The sequence below is a fragment of the Gymnogyps californianus genome, chromosome 5 (genome assembly GCF_018139145.2).
Source record: "Gymnogyps californianus isolate 813 chromosome 5, ASM1813914v2, whole genome shotgun sequence".
NCBI classification, from domain to species: domain Eukaryota; kingdom Metazoa; phylum Chordata; class Aves; order Accipitriformes; family Cathartidae; genus Gymnogyps; species Gymnogyps californianus.
Window position 1 is genome coordinate 67,425,108 of NC_059475.1, and position 27,412 is coordinate 67,452,519.

At 46.2% G+C, this 27,412-nt stretch overlaps 1 protein-coding gene across 2 annotated transcripts in view; it reads left to right on the top strand.

The window, feature by feature from the left end:
• The first annotated feature begins 7,721 nt into the window (after positions 1–7,721).
• The window catches only part of GCH1 (GTP cyclohydrolase 1), a 318,959-nt gene continuing 299,268 nt past the window's right edge, over positions 7,722–27,412 (top strand). For both annotated transcript variants that reach the window (XR_007766516.1, XM_050897443.1), the window contains exons 1-4: positions 7,722–8,037; positions 20,004–20,113; positions 22,376–22,431; positions 26,655–26,686. Coding sequence is in view for 1 of the 2 variants with exons in the window: in XM_050897443.1 (XP_050753400.1) it covers positions 7,722–8,037; positions 20,004–20,113; positions 22,376–22,431; positions 26,655–26,686 (514 nt within the window). In the remaining variant the exon portion in view is untranslated. The remainder of the gene's footprint in view (positions 8,038–20,003; positions 20,114–22,375; positions 22,432–26,654; positions 26,687–27,412) is intronic.

Genomic DNA, 27,412 nt, shown 5'->3' on the forward strand with positions numbered 1-27,412 from the left:
GTTGTGCTTCTGGCGGTTGGGACCGTGTCTGTCCGCCGTCCCTGCTGTGCAGGCTGTGCTTTGCTTCAGACTACAGGCACAAATCCGGTACTGTTTCTGTTCTACAACAGAGGTGGGCAGGTATCCGCTGCTGCAAACAGCTGGTCCCACAAAACGTCCAAAGTCCTTTTGGCTCCTGTAGGAGGGAGGAAACATCCAAAGGAAACTTCCATGAGAGTTTTCTGAGAGCTGGACGTTTGCGATCATGCCGCTCTTCTGAACAAACACGCCAAAGGTCTGTTTAAAGGGAGGCTCCTGGATTTAGTGGATGGTTTCATGGAAATCTCTGGGGATGTTGGGCACCATCCCCCATGTCCCTGGTTCCTGTTTGCTTTTCTCCTGGCTTAATTTTTGCCGTATAATGCTTGTGGGTTTCATCAGACCCGACGTCTGCAGCCTTGGGGTCATGGTCAGGATCTCGCTGCTCCCCCCACGGCTGGTTAGCGGTGGCAAAACTGGTTCCAACATCAGATTTGAAATTTTGCATCGGAGCTGCGTGGCCGTGACAGTGATTGCAGCACTGATTTTTAATTATGACAGTTGCTGCTGTCCACAGCAATAAAATAAACAGCAAATAGGGGCTATCGAGATCATGGAAGCAAGTACCCGGCTGCTTTTATGCTGGGAGGATCATCTCCCACATAGGCTGCTGTTACTTTTCTTTCATCAAAGACAGGTTTTGCTCTATTACACAGCTCCGGGCAGAGCTACAAATACACCCTCCATTACCTGGAGCCTTCCAGGGAGCTGCGCTGAGCCGGCTGGGAGCGGGGCGCGCTCATCCGGCAAAAGCACCGGTGGGACAGCACTAAGTATAACTTTCAATTCAGGTGGAAATTAAATGCCAAACCGAAAATGAACAGAAAACATGGAATGGATTTTCAAGTGAAAACAGTTAAATCTCTGCTAGCTGGTTTGTTGGTTTGTTTGGTTTTGTTTTGTTGGTTTTTTTTTTTTTTAAAGATGCTCCCTAAAGAATTTAATAGAATTTCACTGAAGTCTTCAGAAATGCTTGTTTGTCCTGAATTTGCCGTCTTTCTGCTGGAAAACCAGGTATTTTTAGAAAAGCCAACCTGGAAACTGTGTCAAGGAACCTGCCTGATGTTGGTTGTTCCTACGGTGCTCAGAAAACCAGAGAGGGAGGATTGCACTGCAGAAATACCCCATCTTTGGATCAGATTTGAAAGGCTCCGGCTATTGACCCACCGCCGGGGCTCTGCTGTGACTGTGCTCTCCGTGTTGCTGTGCTGAAAAGCTTTGCTGTGTCTAAACCCAACCCCAACTCCCCTACCTGATTATTGCCATTCCTCTTCAAATCTCGGGAGAATAAAGTGCCTTCTCTTCGTCGCTCTCTGCGTCCGAGTCTGTCGTCCTCTTCCATTTCATGGTGTCATTTGACTTTAAAAAAAATCCCTTTCTCCTGCACTTTTTCTGAAGAAGAAAGTCATGTTAAAAAAGTAGCGTATGAAAACAGATAGCAGGTGATGGAGTCTGCAAAAAAGAATATTGCTGAATATTTGTGCGTGTGGCATCTTTTTCAGTTACCTCTGTTGCTGCTGTTGCTCCATACCTAACCCAGAGATGCTCCTTGCTGGAAAGATGCAGCTACTAAAAACCAACAAAAATAGTCCCAAAATGATGGGCAGGGTCCGACAGCTTTTCAGGGGGGATATAATGCAAAGTAGCAAATACCCGCCTCCCTTGTTCTGCAGCTGACAGAGCGTTTCAAGCCCTTTGTCTTATAAAACCATCTATAAATTACCTACTAGGTATGCTGGAGTGTTGCTAACCTGTTGGACTTCAGAGGGAGCGCCGGATCCACAGGAAGCTCGGCATTTATTCAGAGAAAGAACATTTGTGCTATAAATAAATAAAATATCCGCTCACCTCCTAAAGAATATTTTCTTTGGCTTTCCCAGCACTTGCTCCGTAATATAGTTTTGCTATGACAGAAAACACCAACGCCGCGACACCGCTGAGCTGAACTGATAAAACCAATGCAAAAAGCCTCGTTCGCCTTCGGAGCATCGTGTTGCTGTATCAGGTACGAGTTGAGCTTGGAGGAGGATGACACGTACGTTGGGGGAGGAAAGCACTCTTCCCATGGTGTTTCATTTTCTACCTGAGCTACTTAGGGCTGCCTGTCCCTCGCTGCCGGGCTCGGAGTGGGCAGGTGATGCTGCAGCTCCAACAACATCGCTGAAATCATGTTTTGCATACCTTACTCTTTTTTTTTTTTTTTTAAATGGTGTGTGCTGCCAAATCCTGACAAAGAAATCTCTCTCCCCTTCGCATGTCATGAATCCGTGTCAACTTGTGTTATTTTGGATTTGGAGAGTTTTCTTCGGCTGCGCTTTAAATCCCAGCGACAAGCAGCCTCTGGCGAGGATGCCGAGTACGTGTGGTACACAGCACAGAGCGGTAGCTGTTTTCTAGTAAGTGGTGTGAAGGTGATTGCTGCCTTTCATAGCAGGAATTTTAACTTTTTAAATTGTTGTTTTCAGTGTAGGTAGGGGTGAGATTAGAAGGTCTATTTGCAGCACAACATCCGACAACTTTATCGCAAGTATTTGGTACTGGAGTGTGATAGCAAACACTTTGTGGCAATGCAACTCTAATTAAGATACTTGTCTCCATTAGGGAAGAAAGATGTCTCCTCTTGGCTTCTGGGGATGCCCTGTGTCTCTAGTTTCCACAGCAAACCTGGTCCATCCTTGGGTTAGCTCCGCTGATGTTGGTTAGGGAGCCATCGGTTCTCCAGGGCTTCTGCTTTGTCCCTCACTGAGGATTTGCATCCACCTAAAGCGAAGTTCCCATGGCTTGTTTGGAATTGCGTTCCCTGATTAGAAAATTAATAACTGTTGGTTATAACTTCTCCCTTTGTTGCTGCAGGAGTGAGCAATGCCATCAGAGTCAAACGAAGATTTGCTTTACGAAGCGGGTGGAAGTCGCCTTCACGGAGCTCTGCGGTTGTCACCAGCTCCAATGGTGTGCCAAGCCGGGGCAGCTTGGTGACTCCAGTTGGGAGAGTTTCTTACCTCGTAGGCAGTAAAAGAAAGTTGATACCAACAGGGAACGGTTTTGGGGTGGGAAAGTCAGCAAAACTCAACCAGTCTGGATGCTTGGGGTGGAGCCGGGTAAAGGAGAGCCTGTATTTGGACAAGCTCTCCCCTCTCAAACATCTTTTGGCTATAAAATGCACCTCAACTTCTTTCCAAAGAATGTAACTGTGATGGTCATGGAGTGACTCAACTTGGTGGTGCTGGCTGGCTAGTCCAAGGAGAAGACAACAGCGGTGAGAATTGCCTATGAGAAGGTCGGGTGTCTCATGCAGTAGAGGTCTTTGATGGAGAACAGCAGACCTGGCTTCTCCTCTCTCCTCCCGGTTGATGCACTAAACGTGCTCAGCTGAATGCTGCCGTATAAATTTAATAGTAATTCATTTTCTTAAAAGCAGGCAAAACACGAATACCTACCCGGGCTGTGAAAAGAGCCACTTGATGCTGGACTCAATTGGACATGAATGGCAGAGAAAATTAGCAGGAATAGTTTCAAGCCACGTGTTGCCAGGGAACAGTCCAGTCTACAAATCTCATTATCGATTTTGGGGTAATAACGGTGAGAAGCAACTGAGGGGAGCGATGCAGGGACATAGCTGCTATTCCCGTCTGCTCGGCGTGTGAATCAAAAGACGCCCTTGGTTTAGGAATGGGCTGGAGGGACCTAGAGATCGCCCTGGATGATGTCAGATAGCTCCCGTCGGAAACGGGGTACAGGTCCACAGGATCCTGGAGACTTGTATTATACGGCTGTTTTCACCTTCTTAAAAGCATAAATATGAATTTGCCTCCTACAGCCTGCCCGGGTCATCCCTCTGAAGTTTTCCAAATTTCGGGAAGCAAAGGCTGGAGCAGTCCATCGGTGTGAGATCCTGTGTCCTTGCTCCGTGAAGGCATGAAAGGAAAGCTGGGGCAGGGCAAAACTGCTGCCTTCACTTCTAGTTTCAGCTCTCAAGTGTGAGACCTTATCAGGGAAGTTAAAATGCAGATCGCATCTGCAGAAGACCCCTCAGACCTTGGGGATCCTCTGTCCTTACAGAGCAACAAATCCCCCTGGAAGAGATTAGTATTTTAGGAGCCTCTAATCAATTTTGCTTGTTATTCCGGGTAATAGAATTAAATTGCTCATGATTCACTCTTTAAACTGACGCACTGTGATTCCAGGGGCTGATAAATCCCAAGCTGTATTTCCAGGGCATGGGAAGGATGTCAGTAGGCTGCGACGTTGCTATCCATCGCCGCCGTGGGCACAGCTGTTATTTGAGGATCACGTTCGGGTCACGTTCTGGCTTAATGTTAATAGCAGAATCGATCTGCATTGCTCTCTTCCTGCTTGAGCTGTTAATGATACACTGGGTCGACACAGACGGTTTGAGAAGGTGGAATTCATCATCTCTGACTTCAAGCTCTGAGCCCAGTCCCGAATGCTCCCGCTTTATAGTCAATGAAGGAAAAATAAGCGTCTTTTGTACGTGATTTATCTCAGCCTTTTAGCAGCTGTCAGCGCAGAAATTGCCCTTGAAACACCTTTTAGATGGCTTCATCTGACCCAGCGAAGACTGCCCAGGGTCTCTTCATCCCTAGCCAGCTTGGCGTGGAGCGGTTTCTTTCGAGACCACGCTCTTCAAACCCTGAGGAACATCTCGGGCACGCAGGGAACGATGCTCCAGCCCCTCCCTGCCAGGTCCCACTCAATGCCACCGAAACCGTGGGGAAGCTTGACCAACTACAACGGGTCAAGGAGCTGGAGCCTGAATATTTTGTATTTTCCCTACTTTCCAAGACGAGAGAGGCCTCTGATGGGCTTTACCACGGACCACGCACCTGCGTGCCCCCACCTTGGCACCCAGCAGCATCCCCTGGCTCTCGCAGGGACCCCCCAGGTACCCTCCAACAGATGCGCTGGGCTTTCACCTGCTCTAGACCTTATTCTAGATCTGCAAACAATTCAACTTACAGCCTCAGGGCTTTTTGCACTCCCTGTTTTGTTGCTTTTTAATAATTTCTCTTCAATCTTTGAACAGTGAAAATAACCCCCAAGCTCTGAGTGAGCACAGGAAAGAGAAACAGGGCAGATTCCCTCTAGGAAATCCGGAGTATCCTTTAACAACCTTGCACGGTACTGTCTGCCACGCTTCTGTTTTATAGCCTGTGTTTTGCTTTTTTTGGATATAATCCGAAATAGCAAAGAAAAATTTCTTGTGAAGGCTACATGAGAATATGGGGTGTAATTAATAAGGAACAATCAATAAAATATTATCATAAGTTACTTTAAAAAAAAAAAAAGGCCAAGCATTAGCGCTTCTGCTTACCCAGCCCACGTGGGTTGGCGTTTCAGAGGGAGAGGACTTTGCCATGGCTGGAAATTGGTCTGCGTCATAACACATCCTGACACATACCTAAATTACCTAAGCCTAATAATTCCGTGTTTGCAAATGCTGTTAGCAGAACTGCCGGCATCAGCTCCCGCGTGTGCGACCTCTGCTCAAACATACCCAGAAAAAGTGGTGTTCTGCGCATCCACACAGTGCTCACGCTAGCAAACAGGCTGGCAAGCGCCCTTCTCCCCCCATAAATAGGAGAAAAATTACAACCAACTCCCACGGCTGCTGAGTTCAGACTGTTATAAAGTCCGGGGTGACTCTGGAGGGAGCTTATCTTCTTCTTTTCCAAGAAAATAAAGGTAGCAAAGACTACCAACATACTTAGATGGGCTTTACTAGCCCCTTTTTCATATGGATGATTAGGTCTCAGTGGTTTGTAGCTCCTAAGAAATGCTACCCAACCCTTTGAACCGTGTCAGCTTGGTCTGGATCCAAATGAAAGCGGTAGTCCTTCTGCCGAGTCCCATGAACATTTTTTTGCACGTTTCTAGTAAGGGAACCCATCTAGTTTATACGGAGGATTTGGACATCCTCAGAGGGTTGGGAGATGATGCGAGGTACCCAGCTCCACCTCGGTGGGTGTCTGGGGAGGAGCAGGGACAGAGTTCAGAGCTTCAAATCCTCCGGTACGGCAGTTTCTGTTCCTAATCGGAGCCCCGGGCAATAAAACCGCAGTAAAGCCTGGCTGGCTGCAGGCCAGCGCCGGCCCCTTGATTTCACCTGAGTCATCCTGGCTCTCTTCTGGTAAAACCTGTGATCGGAAACTGAATGATAAATGTGGAGCGCGTTACTGCTGCCGGGGGTTCCCCCCCCCCCTTTTTTTTTTTTGCTTGTCTTGGTTAAACGTAGCTCTTGCGCCAGGAGGAGACGGAGGAAAGCCAGTGAGTCATGCTCCGTGCCCCATCCCTCCGACAGCTCCTTCCCCTCCTTATCTCCCCAGCAATTTACCATTTCCTAGGCACAAGGGGGGAGAATTTGTCCCTGCTGCCTTACGGACAGATCGGGTGTGAAAAGAGAGGGCTTTGCTGCGTCCCTTAGCATCTCAGCCATTTATTTTGACGGCAATCCAGAAAATATTAGTTACCTCACTCGCGGTTGGGCTGACGGGTGACGGAGCATACACCCTACGCTCAGCTGAACCTTGAGACTCAGTTTCTATCTCATAAAATCCCAGAATAGCTTCAGCCGGAGGGGACCTCCCTTCCAAACCACCCGCCCTGGCATTTATTTGTTCGCCCACATTTGAACCCTACGCGGGGCTGGGGCAGAAAGGGCTGATGGCTGCTGTTGGCAAAGATGAGCCGTGCTCTGTCTGCCACATTTGCCCCAAAGTGTTTGGAGCATACTCAAACCGCTGGCAGGGGTGACATCCCAGCCAGATCCCTGCGGAAACCCCAAAATATTTGGTCTCCATCATCAGAGACGGCGCGTTTCCAGAGCCACAGGTGGGAAAATGAAAACATGGGGGCACATGAGCCGTTCAGCAGGAAGGTGTCTGCGGAGCTCATAGGTTTGAAGGGACTGAAATCCAGCCGTGATGAAGTGGTAGGGATTGTCACGAAGGAGGATAAACCCACAACCGGGATCTTTCTGGTGGATGCATCCCACCGCCAGCGACTCAAAGCACCCCAGAACGGTTATGATGGCATTCCAGCAGCACCAGGGAGCTACTGAGCGGGATGCGCCAGCATCACCCTGGTGGGAAAAGGACCAGCTCTCGAAGTTTGAGAGAGGATGAAGAGAAAATGGAGAACGATGTTGGGACCTGCTGCGCAGGGCAAGGACCCGCATCCCAGCGGGACCTTCCCCATCCATCCCCCGCCGGAGCGGCTCTGCCGCTCGCCCTGGGCTCCCCACCGACGTTCCCGGCATTGGAGCGATGGAAGGGGGCTCCCCGACAGCGGCTCGGGGGTCGACCCCCCGTATTCCCAGCCCAGCGCCTCAGCCGGCGGCCCCCGCCCGGGGGATGCCCCCCCCCCCCCGGTTCCCCGCGCCGCCCCGCCGCGGCGGGCTGAGACCGGCCGGCTCATGACACAGCGGGTGACGTCGCGGCGGCGGCGGCCAATGGCAGCGGCGCGGGCGGTATAAAGCGGGCGGCTGAGGCGGCGGGCGGGAGCGCTGAGGCGGCGGCGGGTTGAGGGCTGAGGTGGCGGCGGCGGGCGGGAGCGCTGAGGGCGACGGGCTCCGCCACAGCGCGCTGCCCGCACGGCGACGGGCCGGCCGGGCCCTACCGGGGCCCATGGAGGCGGCGCGGAGCTGTAACGGGTACGCGCGGCAGGAGAGGCCGCCGCCCTCCGCCTCCCCGTCGGCGGGCGCCGAGAAGCCGCGCGTCCCCCCCGGCGGCGGCGGCGGCAGTAGCGGGGATGGCTGGCGGGGCGAGCGGCCCCGCAGCGAGGAGGACAACGAGCTGAGCCTGCCCAGCCTGGCGGCCGCCTACACCACCATCCTGCGCTCGCTGGGCGAGGACCCCGAGCGGCAGGGGCTGCTGAAGACGCCCTGGAGGGCAGCCACCGCCATGCAGTTCTTCACCAAGGGCTACCAGGAGACCATCTCGGGTAGGGAGCGCTCCCCCCACCCCCGGGCGGGCGAGCGGGTGTCACCCCGGGGAGGGCTCCGGGCCGGGGGCGGCGGAGCTGGAGCCTGCTGCTTTGACACCAGCCGTGGTGCTGGCTTTCTTACTTTATTTCTGAAAGTGGGCTTTGCCACTGCCCTGCTACCGTACCGTCTCTCTGATGCCCCTTGTCAGTAAGTCATCAGCAATATGCGCTAGAAAAACCTGCACCTTGGGGTCTCTCTGTCCTCTCCTTCCCCCGATTTCTTTTTTTTTTTTTAAACTCCATGCTGGTAAAGTTCACGTTCTGTCATAAACTTCTGTGCTTCTGGTTTGGGTGAACAGAGCAAGTGCTTTTGCTTTCCCTCTTCTGGTGTAAACTTTTCAAGCTCTGGCATAGAAACTTGTTGATTGTACCTTCCTCCATCCCGAGCTGAGCTAGGCTGTGTTCAGGAGGGGCAGGAACATTTGCTTCTATTAGCAGACATAGGTAGTTTGAATTTTCTCAGAAAAGGTCCCGTTCTGCTGATGCTTTTATCGGGTGAGGTTTTTCAAAGGTGGGAATGAAACTTAAGTGAGGAAAGGAGAAAGGAGGAGGTCAGGGAAATCCCTGCCCCATTTCAGGGTCCCAGCAGTGAATGCAGGTGTAGAGAGGTACCCCAGGTTCATACCCCTGCCCCAGGTGAGTGTCTTATCTGCTTGCTGGCCCTCCCTGAGTGTAGGAGGAGAGGAGCTGGGTGGGATTTGTTCTCCTCATCACCAGCAACTCCAAAGTTGTCTCTTGGCTCCAGTGCAGGGTAAATCCTGCTTGAAAATTTAGTTTTTACATCAGTTTTCCTCTACTCAGCCTTTCTACTAAGGACTGTACGCAGTACAAACAGTAAAAAAGGGCTCGGGAAGCTGGGGAATTCCCTCTTCTGCTCCCTCTTACAGTAAAAGGCAAGTTCCTGTTAGTGCATGAAAGATGCAAGGATCTTTGAATGTGAATCAGGAAGGAGCTGAGCGTGTTCTGCTCTCTGGAGTACAGCACTGGTGTATTGAGCCTGCCCCAGAACTGCATCAGTGTGTTGCAGCTGAATGAAAAGGCTGAACTGTGCTGATGGCTGACATCAGGGAGCTTCTGCTAACACGTCAGAGTCCTTTTCGTAAGTGCACTGTGCTTCAACTTAAAGGTTGGCTTTCGTGTTTAGTTTCTTTTTCACTTCTCAGCTGTTGGCTTTTTTGAAATCAGATTGCATGTAACTTCCAGCATTAACTTACTCATGGCCAGCTTATACTCATGTGCCAATGTTGTGTCCTAGCTTCCCTCAAGAACAGCGTTTCTGCCTTGGCATTTGTTTTGCCTTTCAGATCAAACCAGGTTTTCAGGTTCACGTCTGGAAATAGGCTCTGGGCTGCAGTGGCCATCCTCGTTCCTCTCTTCCTTTAGTCCTGCTGCATGGTGTGTTTGAGATGTGGTTTCATCAGGGTCTCACAGAATGATCCTTTGTCTACTGGGAATAACTTTCCTCATTTGGGGATTGCATGTGTCTCTTTACTGCTGTAAAACCCAGGAGGTCTCTCAGTCATCCTGCTGGTCTCTAGCAGAAGGATTTTTTAGTGATAGTTTCTGAGCATGAATTTCTGTGCTGAACCTGGATGAGGTTGCTACCCATCTTAAGTCCTCTCTTATCTTGCTGCCAGTTTCATGTGCAGAGCCACACACTCCCTTAAGGATTTTTTAATGGCTTTTTTCTGCTCCAGTGTGGATTCTCTGGGACCCAAATAGTCTGTCCCAATCTCTCACATACATTTCATTAAGCAGAGTAGTTCTGGATAGTCCCCTCCTCTGACTATCCATACCTCGGAGAGAGCTGTATTATATCCAAGAGTAGGAAGTGTCACTGCTAAGTGCTGTACCCTTGGACTGCTTTTTTCTTTTCTTTCTAGGAAATAAAATGAAACTGTGATACTAACATCCCTTCCTGTGTGAGGTGGGGAATCTCTTTACTTTCCAGCTACTCACCTCTTCTTACACAATGCCCAGCTTCCAGTCTTCCCACTCTTACTAGCCAAACAGAAGAAAGAGCTGTAGCTGATGTACAAGTCCACAGCAGCTAGCAAAATGACTAGTGGATAAGGAGTTGGCTGGGAGAGTTGATATGGAAGTAACTTCCACTTGGGAGAGTTTTAAATACATCGTGAAACCTAGAGCCAACAACTACAAAGCCTTTAGGAACAAGGCTAGCTGTGGGACTGCAACTCCTGCTACTTGTCTCTGCTGCAGCATCCTGATGTGCAGTTCACTTGGTTATGCTGATACAACTGTCTGCCTAGACAGGCTGTGAACTAGACCAGGAACTGACTTGTTTTTTTTTTTCTTCTTTCTTTTACAAACTCACCCCTGCACGCACCCACCTACCCCCCCCACCCTCCAAACCCCAACAAAAAGCAGCCCTGACCTCTTGTTTTCTCAGGTTTATTTTGCAGCTTATTCAGCTCCTTATGTGGAACTGTCTGGATAGGCAGAGGTCAAAGCAGTGATCTGCGGGTTGTGTGTTGAAGAGTGTGTTCAAGTTTACCCCCCAACAGGCAGAAGATAACAGACAGTTGTAATAGCTCTAAGTCCCATCTTTTCGTAAAAGGTTTCTCAAGTAAAAGCTCTGTGGTGGTGATTGTAGAAACACGGGGCGAGAAGCAAGGTGTGTTGCAACAGGCACCTGTCTTCAGCTGGCCCCAGCTGAGCTCACAACTCTTGCCAGTATGTGGAAATGTTGCCAGACTATACAGCCAGAAGAGTGTGACAAAGATGAACCAAGGTAGTGAATGTTAGTACAGCTACAGGCTTTAAGATCAGCTTCTGAGTTTGTCTGCTTGAGTATCTGCCTTAGGTAGGCAGGAGAAAAGCGATTCATTTCTGATGGCATTTTAATTTTCCATACGGGAACACAAAAAAAATTATGTAATAGATATATTCCCAAATTATGAAATATAGCAAAGGCTGGAGAGTGTAAAGTTGCAAGTACGCTGCAGGACGTCTTCAGTGTTTACTGTGCTTGACTCGAGCCTTCCTTGCTGTAAGTGAGAACATGGGGGTTATGTGGTTGGTCACAACGCTAAGCTACCTGACTGCCTTCAGTGCTGCCCACTGCTCTCAAAGGTTTGTGATTTGAGTGGTGCCTTGCTCTCACTTGTCACTGAATGCTTTTGAGTGCAGTCAGGTGGCTGGAAGCTCATGGGTATGGTGAGGCATGATGGCCTTACCTGCCCTGCAGCAATCTGTCCTCTGTGGTGGCGTTGGAGGAGAAGACCAAATGGTGTGAGTGGGGAGTTTAGTTTAAGGAACCCATAAAGCTTTGGGAAGCTGCTGACCTGATGTGTGGTTTCAACAGTCAGCAAATGGGTATTGTTTTTCTTTTTGAGCCTTGATTGATAATTCACCCTTAAGAACAAACTATTTTCTTGATCTTTTTGATTACAGTGTGTCTGAGAACATAATACATTTGGGGCATGGTTACATGTGCTGGACATTTGATCTCCTTTCCTGGGTATTGTCACTTTGCTTTCATGACATCTGACCGTATTCATATTTTTTGACTTTCCATAGCTTAAATTTATAGTGTTGTAGGGAAGATTAAATTCTGTGCCTTTTCTCCATTCAGATTTACGTGAGTAGCAGAGAAGCTGATTCTTCTTTCCAGCTTCCACTGCGTGTGTATTTCCTAGCTGGTTTTTGATAGTGCAGAGTAACATTGTTCCTGCTTTACCCCTTATTCATCTTTGCTATCTGTGTTCTGCAGCTGGTCAGTATTGTATTTCAGAGCCATTAGGAGTTTACTTGCTAAATGTCTAAATCTGGCTCTTTCTGTTCTTTCTAGATTATGTCTTTTCTCTTATTAATCCTGGCTTTACTAAATGCCTCAACCTCTTTCTTTGACAAAATGTGTTCAAATGTATTGATCTCACTTCTATAGTACTAGTCATCAAACTTTCTTTGGAGTAGTGGAGAAGCAGAGGAGCAAGACTGCCTCCAGTGATTTCAAATAAAATCCACCTGGGGACCAGATTAAAAAATGCTAGCAGTTCACACTTGGGCATCTGTGTAGACTAACAGCCACTACAACAGAAACTTCTTAATGTATTGGTAAGGATGGCAGAGCTGACAAGGTGCCAAAAGTTTTACTTTTCAATTTCATGTAGTGCTTCTGCATGAGCATCAAAGAACATGTTTTCTTTTCCAGGGTCACATCTATCAGCTTCATACTCCTGGGAGTAAATTATATTGCAAAATAGTAACCTGTCCTCTTGGTTAATAAAGGTGAGCAGGACTGTTGATAGCCAGTTGCTTTTAGCTTTCTTATAGTTGATTCAGGCAATTGCCTGCCACACAGAGACTAAACCTTGAGATCTGTCCCTCCTTTGCTAAAGGCTTAACGTCATACTTGGGGGTGCTGTCTGTGAGTCTCTATATAAATACTACAAAGCACAAGTGTGTGCAAATGCAGTAAATGAGTGAATAAATGGAAAGACAAGATTGCGGACAGTACTAACTTGTAACTGAAGCTGAAGACTTCACAGTCAATCTTGCTAAGCAGAGCTAACTGATAAGGTACAGAAACAGTGTCAGTTACAGTGAGTGTCAATGATGCTAGCTTCAAAAGGTAAATCATAAAGGAGTTGGTTCTGATTGTGTAATCCTGTAGGCAACATTAGGCACAGGGCTGAACAAGCTGCCTGCATCTGCAGTAGGAAGTTAACTTATTTTCATCATCCAGAAGCACTCTAAGCAAAACAGCATGGTCATTAAACAGTGTACTTGCTGGTAATGGTGATAGTTGTTACATGAATAAAGGCTGGAAGACTTTTCTGGTAGGTATGTTAGCTTTCAAGCATGTTGGCAGGTTCAGCTGTCCTTTCAGCATGTTTAATAGGGAAATGAAAATCGGAAATACTGGGAGAGGATACCTTTGCTTCCTGAACTTCTGTGGTTTGAAAGGCTGCATGTATGCTTTCTTTGCCTGGAAGCTAAGTGACTCTACCGCAGCTTTTATTTTAAAGCAAATAACAACTAGTTAGGTCTCATACAGTTGATTAACACCTGCTGATCTGTGTGTCTGTTGCTTTTCCTCTCATTGGTTTGTGCTTTTCCTATGGTGAAGGGTAAAAAAATGCAACCTTAATACTCTTTTCTTCATCTTCTTGTCTGCGTGGATTTGGTATTTTGACAGATGACAACGATGGTGTAAGCTCATAAATTTTTCCAAGTCTACTCAGTTTGCTGTGGATGAGAGGTGCTGAGCGTTCCTACGTAAAAATAGACAGGCAGTGCCTTAAACAAACAAGGCTGTTTGATCAGCAGCCCTGCCCTTTGCTAAGAGCTGGTGAGTTACTTCATTCTTTCCTGGAAACAAGGTCCTGCTAGTTCTCTTGCTTCTCATAGACGCAACAGTCTAACCTATTAATAACTTAAACACAGCATTATTGGGTATGGCCATGGCTTGTTTCTTGTAAACCAGAGGGTGGGAGAGACAGGGTTGTTCAGAGTAAGGTTCTTGGGAGTTTCTTTCCTCAACCTTTACCCCCACATGAGTAAAGCCTACCATGCTGAAACAGGTACTCAATGCAGTGTGACTTCTGCTGGGAACTAGGACTGTAGGACTTTCCAGGATGATCTCCCCTGCCCATTAATGCTCAAGTAACACCAGGCTGGTTTGAGGTTTTGTCAGGAATTTACTAAATGTCTTAACCTCTTGGATCTTAGCTATTAAAAGCTTCTGATCTCTTCATGTTGCTTTTCCTAAGTGTTGTTTCATCCTCTCTCATTTTTTCCTTTGTTTTAATTTCAGAAAGAAGTGTGGATGAGGGGACTTTCAGCACCTTCTATGACATGAGACATTGAAATGGTTATTGAAATCCTGATACATTTTAATAACCATCTCCATAACCCTGCTTTCGCTCACATTAATAAACCTCCTGGCAGAGAACAACTTCTAGAACCTAATCTTAGCTTCATCTGAGAGTCTGCAATAACTGATCTCTTATGAATAGACTTGAGTCTCTCACTGCAACGTGGAAAGTATTATAGGAAAATAAACGAATCTGTACAAATGATGGCCAGAATTAGTTGAATAGCAATAATGCTTTTCCTCTGTATTTGCTTCTATGAAATGTGCCTTAAATTACACATCTGGTTCACCTCTCTTCTGGTAACTGAGGAATTAAGCTTTGCTTCTGAAACAAATGTTCCTGTCTGAAGTTGAATCCTGCTTCTAGTCCTTTGGCGTGGCAGTGGTGAAATCTGAAATATTAGTTGTAAACTTGTAAATTCTTTTGTGGCTGAGGCTTGTCTTGGTTCCTGTTGGGAAGGTATGTTATGGCAAGGAAGCCACATAGTGCTCATTTAATTTTCTCTGCAGCTTTTGAACTCTATTGCCTAATTAAATAGTAATGTGGCATCTTAGGCTGTGTCTCTTTCTAGAGCTCTTCAAGACTTCTTGAAGCAAATGGCATACCCAGACCACTCCCTTTCTTAGCAATCTGAAGTCATTAACTTTCTGCAGCAGTACAAATTCTCTTTATATGAATGAGTGTTTTTGTAGCCTGATTCTCTTCTCTGTATGCATAATAAATTCCTGGTATCTTTTTAATACTGAAAGGCTGCAATAATTTTCTTGTTTCTTGTCTGGAACACTTTTTCTAACTACAGTTACCTGTAGTGTCATCACATGAATAAATAAAAAATTTCAGTTTTGACTCTACATCTTACTGCTTACCCAGCAGCAACTGAAAGTTTTTTTTTTTTTTTTTCCTTCCAGATTTAATTCTGACCCTGTAGTCTGTTGCCTTCCCTACCACACATTCAGCTGTTAGCTCATGGCTCCTGCTCTGTCCATTACATCTGTCTTCAGATGAACTACTTCTTGAGAAAGACAGTCAAAGGTATCTGCCAACATATCCCAGCTGATTCTACCTTAATGAATGGTTAGCCTTTGGTCTCTGGCTCATGACACTGCTGTTCTGGCGTGTCCTTCAAACCATGACCTGTTCCTAGTTCATGCAAGGTCCCCTGCCATTGGTTTTGGTGTAACTCAGTCTGTGTTCCTGGGGGAGCAGAAGGTATCTGTCCTCAGCCTGTACTTTAGTTTGTTCAGACTGATGGGCATTGGTATGGCGTGACTTGCCCCACCACCCTCATAGGACATCTGCCTCCCTTGGCCTGAACCCATTCCTACGATGGCCTCAGCTGCCTGCTGCAACTTATGGGTCACCATGGAGCCTATAGGGGCTGTCAGTGAGGACAGTCTGGAGCTGTGTAAAGGGTATCAGGAGAACCTTGTGCCTAATGTCTCTGCCAGGATGGATGAGCTCAAGGAATAGCATCGGGGAATCTCTGAGGCTGCCTTCATCCTGTTGCCACGGAACAATCCTCAGGCTGACTCCTCTAAAGTGGAGCAACTTAACACCACGGGGAAGTACTTTATCTCATAGTGAGAACAACCTACATCACTTCAGTCTTCTGTCTCCCAGGCGTAGTAAAAATGGGACATCTGAAGTGCTGTAAAGCTGATGCAGTGCTGCTCTGTAGAGGGCTGCCATCCTTCATTCCCTTTACCTACTGAGCCAGCTGTCGGGTGGGCTCTGTCTTCTTTGGTTGCCAGAGGTGCTTTTGCTTTCCTGTGTCACATTAAAGCCATGCAAATAGTTTCTATAGCAACATGTCTTTTTGCTTAGCTCTGACGCAAAATCCTGAAAGGTCTTTCTCATTCTGTCTTCATCCAATTCTGATTTTGCTTTTATCAACTCTTTTTGAAGATAAAGGGGAAAAAATTAATTCTGCTCTGTTTCAGGAGTTAACTTGCAGCAGAGGTGACTGTTCAGTTTTAAGAGCCCACTGAAGTTTCTACACCAGGACTTAAACTCTGGGCTGAAGAAAAAAATCAGCTGGAATAATCTAGAGAGCGCCCTGACTGTACATAAAATGTTTGTTCTTGTTTCCCTCCTCCCAGCCGTATATTTGAATTCGAATCTTAGCTTTTCGTTAACATGTGTCTAGGCTTAAGGACTTAAGCAGTACATTCCCTTAGCTTTTCTGGGGTGGTGGAGAATGAAAATGGTGTTATTTGCAGTCTCCTTCAGCTTATAGACAGGGCTTGGTGGCAGTGCTTGAGCACAGCTGTGACTAACAGAAGCAGAGTGAGGGGAGGTATGACTCCGAGAGGCCAAGGGATGATGTATGAACATGCCCATCTCCTTGCTAGCAGAGGAGATGTTGGTCCTATCCTACTGATGTGGATGATTACGTAGGTGGTACTTGGAGGGAGCAGAAGTGTTGCCTCATTTGAGAGGAAGAATTTCCTTTTTGTATTAAGGACAAGCAGCGTGTTGAGGAGGAGCCCATCTGAGCTTCAGGTGCCTTGCTTTTTCAGGAAACCAAGCTAGCAATATTGACTTTTAGCCCTCCTTCCCTCTAAAAGCCCTGTTGGCTTCTACGCTTTTGCTTTGAAGATCCTGGTGCCACAGGAGGAAGGGATGGAAAAGATGCAGTTGCATTAGAAGGGCAGGTGAGTATTTTAGAGCTGAGATGCAGCCAGTATAACAGCCATGTTGCTCTGTGTGAACTGGGACAGGCCTGGGCAGAGACAGCGTGACTTTTAGATCTTGCCCTGAGTGGCAAGAGTAAATGTTTTGGGGCCTCCAAATGAGGAAACTGAAATCAAGCTAGTGAAGCAGGCAGTGTGGCCTAGTAGGTAGAATGAAAGAATGGGAAAAGAGGCACGAATTTGTCCCCAGCTTTGCTTCTGGCCTGGTTAATCTGAGGCCCTGTTTCCCGTTCTGTCCTTTCAGCTCAGTTAAGTTCTCCAGAACATGTGCTGCAGGATGCAGGCTGAGCTTGTCGGGGCCCTGTTTGATGCTGTTGCAAATTGAATGACTAAAAAAAAAAAATAAAAAAAAAAAATAAAAAGCAGACAAAGTTAGATAAAATGGTATTGCCTCCCTGCACAAAGCGTTTGAATCTCTGCCAAACAAGTCTCTCCTGTGTAATTACTGAGAACAAGTGCTGCGGTGGGACATAGCACAGCATCTTGTTGCAGCTACTCCTACCTAACTCTTCTTTTGTCAACACAAGGCTTGGATTTTAGAGGGAGGTATAGGGATAGACAGGCTTCAAGCTATGCTTATTTTCGGGAGAACAGGCTTGTGAAGTGTGAGCAGGAGGGACTGGAGCTCTCGTAACACTATGGCCATTTACTCAGGTAGTGGCCTTCAGTCTCACATTTTGTTTTACCGTTGTCTCCCTGTATCATCTGGCAGTTGTGAAGGGGTTATTGGAGGGGCTAACACTAAGCTGGTTTCTTTATGGGCTCTGACCCTCCTTCTCAAGGTGTAACTCGTGCTGACTTAAAATCAGCACACCTTGCTGCAGGCACAACTGCAGAGGTTATACAGCTGGGCAGGTATCATCTGTGATTTGGCTGCAACTTGCTGCGAATATTAAATAAATCTAAGGTGTAAAATTGGCAAGACCTGTATAAATGAGAAGCGCAAAGCATCCCACAGCTCTGTGGTTATATTCTCGACGCACGGATGTGTTTGCTTACACACCTCTAAAACTCCCTTGGCTGTGAGGGGGCATTGCCCAAACTGCTGTGACTCTGGGCTGTAGCCTAAGAGGGGATATGCAAGAAGGATGGATGACCTTTGTGTTCCTGTTTGATCGCTTTAGCGGTGAGAAGGACGCATTTTGTTCCTGAAGTTGCCTGTGTGGTACTTCGCAGGTCACTTAACCTTCTTTTTCCCCCAGCTTTAAAATAGGGCTAACAGCTGTTTCCATGATACAGTGCAGCTCTTCAGCATTCCAGTAACAGAGTTAGGTTCCTTAGATAAAGTTTGTAAGGATCTATTAATATATATTTTATACATGAATAAGTGTGTATATGCATATATATGTACACGTATATGAGACTTCACGGCTGAAGTACCTTCTGTTGTAGCTTTGGCCTTACGCTGTGTCACACATTACCATGACTCTTAATGAGAACATGGCCATTTTTTATTGTTCTGAACAGTCTGCTTTGCGAGTATGCTGACGTAAATCCATATCTAACATCGGGCTCTGATATGCTCCTGGCAAGGCTGGTATGAGCCAAGCTGGTGGTCTGATAACAGCAGCAGTCACTCTGGAGATGCTTCGTGGATCTGTTTGGATTTTGTTTTAATAATGCTGGGCATAGTAGCAGGTTTTGTGAAACCACTGTTTGCCTTTCTGCTATAGAAATGGCACATCTGCAGAGTGTTGCAGGAGGGAGCTGAGAACCCAGACGGCTGCTCTGTCTCCCCTTCCCTCTCCTCTGAGCCTGCTCTGTTTTGGATTCTGGCTATTCCCAGCTGAATTCATAGTTATACAACTGCATGATGCTCCCCATGTAATCAAAATCCTCTCCAGCAGTGTTTGGTGTAAACTACACTCTGAAATTTGAAGAACAAAATCATGTGCCTTTACAGAGTTGTTTCCTGGCCTCTTTTGTGCCCCCTGCTCCTGCTCTCTGACCTGATCAAAAGCCTTCTGGGGTTCAGCCTCGCTGCCTTGCAGGTTGCCAGCCATTCTCAGGAAAGAACATACGTCGCAGGCAGAACATCTTGCGCACAGTTTCCAGGGTTACCTGTGTAGTGCTGATAGCAAGCAGGAAATTAAAATGCTCCATGATGATGATACGTTATCGACAACAGATGGTGGCCATTAGGTGTACGTGCATGTCAGGGGAAGGCATAAAGGCAAGTAGAGCAGACACAACTATTAGATTTGTGTCATCGCCACTGAAGGTGCTAAGCTCCACCGTGGATGAAGCAGGGCAGTTCCTGAGCACCCTGGTTCCCCTTCTGGCCATGGTGTAGGTGGCTGGTTCCTAGAAGTAACTCCAAGCAGTCAATGTGGCTTCAAGCTAACCTGTTTGCAGAGTTCCTTGTTCTGATTATCAGCCCTTCTGTACAGCTGCTTGTCTCTTGCTGTTCTCTCTTCTATACAGCTTTTCTCTCTTGGCCTTCAAAAGGCTCGGTCTCTTAACTTGAGACTGTTCTGCTTTTAACCTCTCCAAGCATAGTCCATCTGCCTGCAATCTTTGTGGAGACTATAGTGATCTGCTGTAACCCGTGTCAGGATTGCTTGGGGACTTGTCAGGGGACTGCTAAATCTGGAAAATCAACTGAGGATCTGTTCTGCTGAGCTTTGAGACTAGCAAAGTGTCACGTTATATGTTCCTTTTCTTACTGAGCTGCCTCTTCTTCCTTCTATCTTTGTGGGTCTCTCCACCTCAATTCTCTGTTAACTCTGAGGTGCAGAATTAGGCCGGAGTATGCATGTGCATGCCTGCTTTCAGTTCAGGACAGCAAATCTCTCCCCATCTGTGGATACAGATCTGTCTCTTCGACTTTTGTGTATGCCTAAACAGCTGCTGGCTGGTGTGCTTCGGGATGAAATAAGAGTATCTTATTTGCGTGCAAAGCCTCCTTGAAGATAGTGATGCCGGTGTTGAAGTGTTTGAAGAAACCGCTGTGATGGCTTAGCTTTTCTCAAACATCAGGCTCAGCTTTGCTTGTGGTATGTGGAAGCACTAATGGAAGCCCACTTTGAGACGTGCTCTCCTCCTCAGCACTGGCTTTATCAGCTGTGGTCTTAATTGCTCTTAAGATGTCAGTAATTCTGCAAAGACTAGACTCGTTCTAACCTGGGCTCAAACTATTATTTAAATAAGACACTATAGGGTGACTTCTGGTGTAGCACGTAGGTAGTCTGACATAGCACTGTGGCAATTGCATGATCGTATGCAAACCAAAGCGTACTTATGATGTTACTCATTTGCCTCCCATATCTTAACACTAAAATCTGTAGTTCTGAGCGAGCTATGCTTTTGCTACAAGCTTTCTCAGATACTGGCTGGAAGAACCTTCCATGCTTGTGCATTTATTTTTTTTAATGCGAATGTTTAATTTCAGATGTTCTGAATGACGCCATCTTTGATGAAGATCATGATGAGATGGTAATTGTGAAGGACATAGACATGTTCTCATTGTGTGAGCATCACCTCGTTCCATTTGTTGGAAAGGTAACTCTTCCTCCCAAAACAAGTGTGGGAATACATGATAAAAGACCTAAAGTACATGTAAAAGACTTTGTAGCTGTAACTACAAAGCTTTTAAAGCTATAAGTATTTACTGCTTACGGCTATGATTCTAGAAGTTAATCTTCAGAATGCAAATAAGGAAGACCTCCTTAATGTGAGTTTTATTTGGATTTAAGCTCCTAAAAGATAACGCTCAACCTTTCCTAGTCCAAGTAATCTAATGGTTTCTGACATTTCATATCAAAGCTCTTTGTGAAGCAGCAGCAAGCCTTGAGGGCAGACATCCTGATATTAAACCAGCTCACCCTGCACGCTGGCTCTGTCACAGATTTAGCTTCTGGCTCAGAGCTATCTAGTGCACGTTCATCTCAGGAATCCTCCGTGAGTGGAACAAACTTCTGATTAGTAGCCCTGTCTTAAATAAGCAAGCCCAGTCAGGGAGGAGGTGGTCAAAATTGACTAGCGGGAGGCTGCTTAGGTTGGGACTCCCATGAAAGGGGCTGGTGTTTCAGAGGGTGTTGAAATTGTGATGCCAACAACTTTAAAAAGAAAATAAAAATTCTCAAGTTAACCACTGTAAATGTGATGAAGAGTTCAGAGTGGGTAGTCCCTTCTGCAGATCTCAGCCTCTTCACTCCCATATCAGCACAGAAGGATGGAGCTTTTTCTGATCCATCTGTTCTACCATAAAGTACTCCCAGGCCAAAGAGTAGCAAGTGCTTTTGTTGTCTATAAAATTCAATCAGTACCACATATGTTCCAAGTAAACTGTCTCCCAGAAATAAAACACCTGAACAGAAACCAGCCATTTATTTAGTTGAGTCAACTCAATTTCATCTGCTTTCTTTTCTTACTGTTAGTGTATTATATTGGAAAACAAGGTAACTTCTTTTTCTGTGCAAGCTTTCTATTTTGCCTGTTATTCTTGGTTACACGTACTGTGTATATTCTCTTCATTACTCCTGTGGCAATATATGCATTCTTTTTACGTCTAGCTGTTTAGCCTGTGTGGTTTGGAGAAATCTCCTCGCAAACACCGAATCGGTCCTGCTCGTATAATGGTCTGCTAAATGACTTGGTATGCCTCTAAATATTCTCAGACTAACCATTCTCCTGTTGGGTACATCAAACAGGCTGCAAATACTGACCAGTAGGTCTTGTATTTGCAGTTCTATCTTAAATGAAATTAAGAAATTCGCAAAAATACTCTATGGGGAACAGGATTCAACGCTTATTTCTAAGTTATGTCTCTCACTTTGTCTGAAATGTTTCATGTCTTTTCAGGTGTCAGTGGGTTGATTACCCAACAGAAGTGATAGGAATGAGCAAGTTAGCCAGGTAATTAGGTGCACTGTGGTACCTCTAACTGCAGGTACAGCAATACAGGATTCTGAGATGGGGCCTCTAGGCAAAGTGCTAAGACAGAATCCGACACTGACACTCCCCTACTGTATCTTGGCTAATTTTTCAAGTCTCTGGTACAGTGACACAAATGCTGGTTTATAATCTGTTATAACTGTAAACCCACTTGAATTCAGTAGCCTATGTTGCTTTCTAAAAACAAGAAGCTAAATGCCTTTCCCCCTACCTTTGTAATCTGAGCACTTTTCTACTAAAGAACTTACTCCAACTTAATGCAACTATGTGTTCAGTATGAATGTTCAGCAAATCCATATTCGAGCAGGATGGAAGTTGACTTAATCATACAGTGATCTATGGCACTAGCAAAGCAGGGGGGGGAGAAAAAATCAGTAAGTGCAGCCTGATTTTGGTGGCAAAGTACTTCTTGCCATCAGAACTTTCACTGGAAGTAAAGTACAGTCCCTCTCCCTCCCGCTCCCTAAATCCATTTTAGGTCTTGAAAGAAAAGCATGTTTATTTTAGACGAACAGTGCTGTGCTGAGTAATAGGCTGCTTTTTGTACCCAAATGTAGTAGTGCTCTGTAGCATTCCTGAGACTTGGAACATAAGCCTTGACTCTTGAAGAGTTGTGATTTTTCTCCCCCTCAGAAAACTTACCTATTCTTCACCAGGACACTGACCTCACCAGGCATTTACAGTCTCCGTTAGCTCCACAATTTTTCAGGCTTGCATGGTGGCATGTTCCTCCCACATGCTAAGACTTCTGGACTGTTCCAGAGTTAGTTCTGGGGCAGATGCACATCTCATTCTCTATGCATGAGTTTCATATACATTTGGAAGCGTGGTTTTGATTCTGTTAATGGTTTGTTCTCCTCTGTCTAGGTACATATTGGCTATCTTCCTAACAAACAAGTACTTGGCCTCAGCAAGCTTGCTAGGTAAGTGTTAATGTAATGAAAGTGATGCTAATTTGTAAAAAGGATTCCAAGCTGTGCTAACTGTGCTAATCTTTCTAATCTGGCTCCCCTCTAAAGCTCAGCCCACTTTGTGTCCTGGATTTGGATTTAGACCAATCCTCAGCATTATGTTTTTTGTGGAGAGGACAGATAAGTCTTAGCACTCTGTGTTAATTCACATCAGTCGACTGTAGTAGAGTCGTAACACTTTTGTACGTTCATCCAAAGCGTTGGTGTCTGCAGGGAGCACAGAAGCAAGAACAACAGAGAATGTGGTCACATTCTAAGGCAGGCCACAAAAACCAGTGGGCATCTCTAGCTATTTACTGCTTGTGTGTATATTGACCGATAAGAACAAAAATCCCAAACTTCCAAACTGTAAATGAACACGTTCTATGCAGAAATTGAATCTAAAGCTTTCATCTGTTAGCTGACTCTTCAGATAAATTTGGCATTTCTTTCTTTCACTCGAGACCTGCTGAGAGAGCCTTGGGGAAGATTTTATAGATAAGGTTCAGCCTAAGAAACAAAGCAATTATGATACACTTGAGAAATCCATTTGTTATGTAAAATAACTTTTTCCTCAGCAAGTGCCCTTGGATCAGTCGTTGCACTGAATCTCGTTATAAAGTGACACTTTCTAGTTCTGGTGAGGAAAGGGATGGTAGATCCCTTCAATAAGCAGATTACTGGGGACCAGAGTGGAAGGGTCTCTTTTGAGAAACGAATCTGAAAAATTGGCTGTAGTTCAGAAAGACCACATAGGTTTTGCTTATGCTTTCCCTGATACATCTGTTAATCTTGCTGTAGTTCCAATAATACTAATGAGAATTAGCCTTGTAAATCTGCATGCCTGCTGGGTTTTCTTAGTGGGTAGGAAATGTGTAGGATATGACACTAAAATGCTTTAAAGTCAGTCAGCTGTGTTCTGTGCTCTGCTTGCACAACAGTGAATTTGGTTTGGAAGCGGAAGGGCCCTTGGACGTCGCATCTTTGTTAACGTAACCTCATATTACAGGGAGGCCGTCTTCATGTCTTCCAGCAGTGCTTATAGGAGCGGACTTTGCTCTGATTAAAAGGCCGAAACAGACAGTTCAACATTTAGATTTTTTCCTACATGTTTTCTGTGGCTGTACCTAACTGCTGAAATTGTAGGATGAGGTTCTGAGCTGTCAGCACTGCAGTTGCTGGGCGAAAGGCTTTGCCTTCTGTAGCTGCTTACACTTGGGGATGTCTGTGGGGCAGTTCATAGCTTGTGTTGTGTGTTGGCTGGCACTCGTGTGGCTGGATCTTTTTAAGTGGTACGGCTTTTTTTGTTTTGAGTTGGATTTTTGAAGGCAAACATCCTTCCTGAAGAGACTGTCTTTAGCACTTTGTATCGGGTTTGCGTGGGAAGGTTTTGGTAGCAGGGGGGCTACAGGGGTGGCTTCTGTGAGAAGCTGCTAGAAGCTTCCCCCATGTCCCATAGAGCCAATGCCAGCCGGCTCCAAGACGGACCCGCCGCTGGCCAAGGCCGAGCCCATCAGCGATGGTGGTAGTGCCTCTGGGGTAACAGATTTAAGAAGGGGGAAAAAAACCTGTGCAACAGCAGTTGCAGCAGGAGAGAGGAGTGAGAAGATGTGAGAGAAACAACTCCGCAGACACCCAGGTCAGTGAAGAAGGAGGGGGAGGAGGTGCTCCAGGCGCCGGAGCAGAGATTCCCCTGCAGCCCGTGGGGAAGACCCTGGTGAGGCAGGCTGTCCCCCGGCAGCCCACGGAGGTCCATGGTGGAGCAGATATCCACCTGCAGCCCATGGAGGATCCCACATCGGAGAAGGTGGATGCCCGAGGGAGGCTGTGACCCTGTGGGAAGCCCACACTGGAGCAGGCTCCTGGCAGGACCTGTGGCCATGTGGAGAGAGGAGCCCAGGCTGGAGCAGGTTTGCTGGCAGGGCTTGTGACCCCGCGGGGGACCCACGCTGGAGCAGTCTGTTCCTGAAGGACTGCACCCCGTGGATGGGACCCACGCTGGAGCAGTTCGTGAAGAACTGCAGCCCATGGGAAGGACCCACGTTGGAGAAGTTCATGGAGGACTGTCTCCTGTGGGAGGGACCCCATGCTGGAGCAGGGGCAGAGTGTGAGGAGTCCTCCCCCTGAGGAGGAAGGAGCAGCAGAGACAATGTGTGATGAACTGACCGCAACCCCCGTTCCTCGTCCCCCTGTGCTGCTGCGGGTGGAGGAGGTAGAGAAAATCGAGAGTAAAGTTGAGGCTGGGAAGAAGGGAGGGGTGGGGGGAAGGTGTTTTAAGATTTGTTTTTTATTTCTCATTACCTTACTCTGATTTGATTGGTAATAAATCACACTAATTTCCCCAAGTCGAGTCGGTTTTGCCCGTGACAGTAATTGCTGAGTGATCTCTCCCTGTCCTTATCTCGACCCACGAGCCTTTCGTTATATTTTCTCTCCCCTGTCCAGCTGAGGAAGGGAGTGATACAGCAGCTTTGGTGGGTGCCTGGCGTCCAGCCAGGGTCAACCCACCACACACTTGGTTTCATTTCTGCAGGGCTCAAATGCAGGATTAAGGATCACATTTGAAATATGCATCAGCTGATTTGTGCTTGCTCTGGTCTCCAGTTACCTCTGACTTGCAGATGTAAAAAGGAGCTCAAAACTGTCTTCGGTGGTTTTTAATGCATGTAGCAACACGGTGCTAGAAGCGTACAATTTTCCTACTATTTATTCTCAGTATAGAAACGTGCATGAATATGTGCAAGGCTTCCTGCGCTGTGCTTGGAAGGTTAAATCTTGCCTCTTTTTCAAGTTAGGGTAAAACTCCCATATACTGTGATAATGAAAAGATTAGATTCTTGTATAACAAAATGTTCTCAGTCCTCACTTGCTTTTGAGTGCTTACCATGAAGAGATTGGTGGGCCAAATAGTGCTTCCCATTCGTGCCCTATATAATGCAACCAGTGTTCAAACACAGATTTATGAGGCTGTTAGTACTGTAGGCCTAATCTTTTGTAATAGGATTAGTCTTATGTGGTGAGTTTCTCTAGTTGTGGATGACCTGTATTCAGTAAACAAACATCTTTCTTTGGATTTTAAGCTCAGGCCTGAAAACTGTTTTTGCATAAACATGCTTATAGGACTTCTTATATGCAACATCAGTGTAAAAATATCTGAGCATCAGCGTGTTTCCTATCCATATATTTAATCTAAATATTATGTTGCTTTGTTTAGAATAGCTGTAACACAACCGCTTCATTTCTGGAGGGGAGTTTCTGCATATAATTCTCTCTCCAAAACAGCAGGCAAATCTCATTGTCAGAAATGTTTCTCGTAACTAATGCCTCAGGCTACCAGCCAGTGTCTGTTTTTTGTCTAGTCTGACCAGACGGGTATTGAAGCTTTCTATAGCAACTTCTTTACATGGCCACTTGATGTGTAATTAAGCATTTGAGGTTGGCATGAATAACCCATTGAGTTACAGAGCAATTATAAGACTTCTCTTAAATGTGTGGATTATAGTACTGTGGCAGTAAATGATGGTAGTATCACTTGTATTGCCCCACAAATGGCTTAAATTTGAAGTTATGTTCGAGGGGAGCATTAAGGTGATCCCTGCATTGAAATGTGAAGGATGGTGTGATATATGGGTGGGGAGTATCTGTTTTAAATAAAAACAACTCTGTCTCATTGTTCTTAGTTAAATTTGTGGTTAAATACAAGAATCCAAAACATCTCTTGCTTAATTTCACTAGCCTTCTGGGAATCTCAATATCTGAATTGTCCTTAAAACAGCGTTTGGTTTAGATTGAAGCAAAAGGAGGTTGTCTGACCTCAGTTCAAGGATTAGCTTTCAGGGAGTCTTTGGGCACGGATTCCCTTGCGACTGTGTGATGCAGGTGAGTGGTGGTACAAGTAACTCAAAAGTAACAGCCAACAGAAGAAGCTCGAAGGAGAAGTGACAGGTTTGCCCCTGAAGTAGCCTCTGGGGTTGCAGGGAGGGGGAACCTGTCACTAAACACAGTGATGTGCTAAGGGAAGTCCTTGAGCAATGCCAGCCAGGGGCTGAGCAGCAGCAGCATGATGTTGCATGGATTTCCAGGAAGGACACGGATCAGTACGGTGGTCTTGTTTGATAGTGTCAAGGTAACGGTGAAGATCAGGCAATGGTCAGATGGGAGTAACTATAACATTGTCTTTTTCCTTTCTCCTTTAGGATCGTGGAAATATACAGTAGAAGATTACAAGGTAAACAGATGAATTTTTGGTTTTGTTGTGTGCACTCCTTTGCTAGCCAGCTCAGGGTACTGGTAATCGTAGGTGGACTATAGCTGTGTGAATTTTAGTGTGAAGAAAAACACTGTGTTCTTGAACAGGTGTTTCTCAGCTGTCATCTTACTTAGCCTCTGCATTTCCAGCGAAGGGTGAAATCCGCCTGTGAAAATAGATGTAGGCAGTAACTGATTCAGAGGATGAATGTGCTACAAGATGCAGCTGCCAGGAATAACTAAACTTAGTTGGATGCTGCTGGAGATGAACTCTTCTACAGATAATTTGAGAGATGCCTTCAAGAATTCTTGTCTGAAGGAGATGAAGCAAGAGCTGCCGTGTTATGGACTGCCTGCCTGCTGCCCCTGAGAAGTGGAGGAAGCTGCAGGATCTGAGGCCTTGAGTTTGGCTTAGCCTGCTCTCCTTGTCCTGCACTTAAATTTGGCCTGTTCCTGGCGACAGAAGTCTTAGTGACGATTAGGTGTCAGACTGGTGAATAGAGGGTGCTAGAGCTGCAGGAAGTAAAGCTTTGCAGAACAACAGACTCTCTTAATTTGCTCATTTTTTAATCTCCATTTCCTTTCCTTAAAAAGAGAAATTGTGTGTAGGGAACGAATAGCACAGCAGTAAAGCCAGTGAACAAATACATAAAAACTGAAAGAAAATAGAGAAGCAAGAAAATCTGACTGCATAACAGGAGATGTA